The sequence below is a fragment of the Chrysochloris asiatica genome, unplaced genomic scaffold (genome assembly GCF_000296735.1).
Source record: "Chrysochloris asiatica unplaced genomic scaffold, ChrAsi1.0 scaffold00012, whole genome shotgun sequence".
NCBI lineage: Eukaryota > Metazoa > Chordata > Mammalia > Afrosoricida > Chrysochloridae > Chrysochloris > Chrysochloris asiatica.
The window spans coordinates 3,003,959-3,007,476 of NW_006408530.1; the positions used below are offsets into that span (position 1 = coordinate 3,003,959).

At 34.2% G+C, this 3,518-nt stretch overlaps 1 protein-coding gene across 2 annotated transcripts in view; it reads right to left on the reverse strand.

Moving 5' to 3' along the window:
- Positions 1-84: 84 nt before the first annotated feature.
- The window catches only part of LOC102833181 (G protein-activated inward rectifier potassium channel 1-like), a 199,876-nt gene continuing 196,442 nt past the window's right edge, over positions 85-3,518 (reverse strand). Inside the window, exon 3 of one of the 2 annotated variants that reach the window (XM_006834531.1) lies at positions 85-988. In XM_006834531.1, coding sequence (XP_006834594.1) covers positions 402-988 — 587 coding nt within the window. In that variant the 3' untranslated portion in view covers positions 85-401. The remainder of the gene's footprint in view (positions 989-3,518) is intronic. The other variant, XM_006834532.1, reaches the window with a different exon arrangement.

The window sequence follows — 3,518 nt, forward strand, 5'->3', positions numbered from 1 at the left end:
CACCCTGAAAGCTATCCATTCATGTTTGGCTTAATATATGTGTTAGAAATATTAGGGAGAATACCACCCCTTTAAATATATATATTTTTCCAGAATACACAATATAAATATGCCATATATAAATCATGCCATAAAACTAAATGCAAAATCTGCACATTATTGCATGCTTGATGTGATAATACATGCCTGTTGGTAAGAACGTCCTTACAATGTCCTCCCTTCATAATTTCCCTCTTTGCACAGTAGTAATACTTGGGAAAGAAAGAGTCTCAAATATGCATATAGAACTTGGGGAGGGTGGTTGTTGTACCTTTCATATTCCTTAGGGAGGATTACCTCATCGACCAAATATTGGACTATAACTAAATCAAACATTAAATAATGCCTAAGGGGGTGTTGTGTTATGTAAATCGGTCAGAGTTCATTTTTCTTAATTTGGCTGGAAGATTCCCTTCCATTCTGACTGCTCCTCCAGCCATCTTTTGAAGCTTTGGTGGCAAATCAGCCACAGACTGACTTATGGGATCAGATAACATCTTGGTGGTTTTAGATACCAGTTTTTCTTCTGAGTTGCCAGGAACTGAACTTATTCTCTGAAGTTTCATAGGTAAATCTCCCAAGCTGTAAGCTTTTTCTGAAGTTGTAGAACTCATTCTCAAGAGTTTTTTGGGGAAGTCTTCTCTTCCAGTCATTTTCTGCAGCTTAGATGGAAGCTTTGTACTAATGTCATCTAGGCCATCTAAGCATTCCACAGAATTGTGTCTTTCTTTGCTGTTGGCTATGGCTGGTGCTATTAAAGGGGATGACATAAGAAGCATTTCCTCCTGTTCTTTCACACTGTAAGGTGGGGTGGGGACTTCAAATGTTGCATGGAATTGGGAGTAATCAACTTTAAAGAATCCTTCCTCTAAGGAAATCACAGGAAAAAAACGGTGACCCCAAAGAACTTCATCTTCAGTGTATGATGTTCGAGCTTGACAAGTCATTCCTATGAGCAAAAAGAAAGCTCTTGATAAATTATGCACAGCAAAAATAAAACAAAAACCAGTTTGACATAGGAATACTTTTTTTTTTCTTATTTAAACTTTGAGCTGTTTAGCTGAGTAGATTTAATAATAGACTATGTTAAAAATTTTGCTGTAACTTAATAGCTATGATACACACTTTCTCCCAGTGATAAACACAAGACTCTTAAATATATTATAACATAATAATAATTTATTCTACTTAAAACCAACAGCAAAGCTCTCAGAATATAATTTAACATTCTTATCTATCTATGTAAGGAAATGAGTGAAGAAATCATGCAATTATTTTCCACTACCCAAGAAACTCCGGGAAGCAATGTATAAAAAAAACAACAACCTGACTTTGATTCCAAACGTAATCACTGTGTACATTTAAGAAAGATATTTAACTGAACGTCACTTATCTTTTCTGTAAAATATAGAAAGCAAGACTTACCTCACAGGATTGCTGTATGAAATAAAATAACATAAAAGATAAAATATGTTGTATGGTTTCTATGTCTACCAGTTGCCATTGAGTCAACTCCAATTCATTTTCCCTCATAAATAAGAACGCCTCCTTGAATATTTAAACAGTGAAGGTTGGTGGTGTGTGGTGTGAGTTGGGGAGACTGAAGATTAGTATCCCAAGTCCTTGCTAAATGAATAAAAGTTGAAAATATATCTTTGCTGGATGATTGCAATTTGTTTTGGTGGTTTCATCTTTTGGACATCTAAAGTGAAAAGCAAGATTTGCTAATGTTTTAGAAATCTACATGCAAAAATTCGTTATCTGGGTCACCTGGTGTTTCAAAATCCATCCCTGCACTAGAATCTGTAAAACTGAAGGATAGATGGTTGATATAAGATATTTCTATTTTTATATTATGTTGCTGTATCATTTACCTTATGGTGTGGTGCTGCAGGATAATGTGCTGGGCTGCAAGGGTGGTTTGAACCACAAGGTCTGCAGTTCAAACTCAGTAACCACACCTTGGAAACCCACACAGAGTCACTATGATTTGGAACTGACTAGATGGCACTTAACAACAATAACACTTGGATTTATTCAATTTTGTTCTTTTCATAAACCACATATTCAAACTGAGTTACTATTCAACCATTCAACCTCTTTTCATTGTGTGAAGAGTAGAAGTACATGAATAAAATAAAAACACATATCAATTTTAAGATTTTTTTATATTGATCAGAGGCAATTTTTTTTTTTTTCTTAAGTAGTAAATTGACTGCTGTCCTTGCCTTTTTATCAGAGTTCTATTACAGGCTATTGAGAAGTGTAAAAATGATAGTTGAATTGTAAAATGCACCTCTTTAATAATTAATTATAATTTAAACAAGTGATGACATTAATTCTTTACTGGTTTCAATTCTTCTGTAGCTGTTATATGATAAGAAATTTCTGTTTGCTTTTCTGAAAGGAATAATTTGGAGAAAGCAATATGTTGTGTCTTTCTTCCTCTGATTAGTAATCACACACACAATGCTTACAAAGAATTAGGACAAAATGCATAATTAAAAAAAAGAAAAAAAAAAACAAAACACAACAAAACTGTATTGAAGATAAATTCTTCATTAAATCCAAAATCTTGCATTATAATTATTATCAGTTTTGTGCCACTAGAGTATATCATCACTCAGGTGCAGTCTAACTTCAGATAATTTTAAAAAGAAACTTACATATAAAACAAATGCCCATTATATTTGAGTCAACGTATTGGAGTCCAGTTGTAGTGCTTCAGGACAACGCACTTGACTGCAAGCTCAGTTTGAACTGCAAGCTCGGGGGTTCAAACTACCAGCTGATCTTTGGAAACCCTATACCGAGTCGCTATGAGGCAGAACTCACTCGACGGCACTTACCAGAACAGTTGTTGTTGTTGTTATGTGCCGTGGAGTCGGTTCCCGCTCATAGTGACCCTATACAGGGTTTCCGAGGCTGTAAATCTTTACGGGAGCAGAACGCCTCATCTTTCTCCTGCAGAACAGCTGGTAGTTTCGAACTGCTGACCCTGAGGTTCACAGCCCGATTTGTAACTACTACGCTACCAGAACAACAACAGTAGGTACTCTCTATATATTATTTCTAATCCTCACCATCGTCCTGTTAAGAAGATATTTTTGTACCCAGCTAAAAAATAAGTATCTCGTACTATTTCTTGGACATAGATTTAGTAAGCTATAAAGAAAAGGACGTAAATGTCATTCTAATTTCTGTTTTTCGTTTTTGTTTTTTATTTTATTTTATTTTTTACTTTGCAATGATGGCTCTTATTGTAGTAAGAAATCCAACTCAAAACAACATATCCTTTTAACTCTTATGGTGTAAATATGACAGTGAGCATATATTAGTTCACATAATCAATATTATTCAAGGAATAACCCCATGCCTCTGCTAAATATTTTTTATAGAAAGATAATAAAATCATTTTATAAAATAATTTGTATATTTTATACACTTACACATAGAAGCATTCTGCATATTCAACTAAT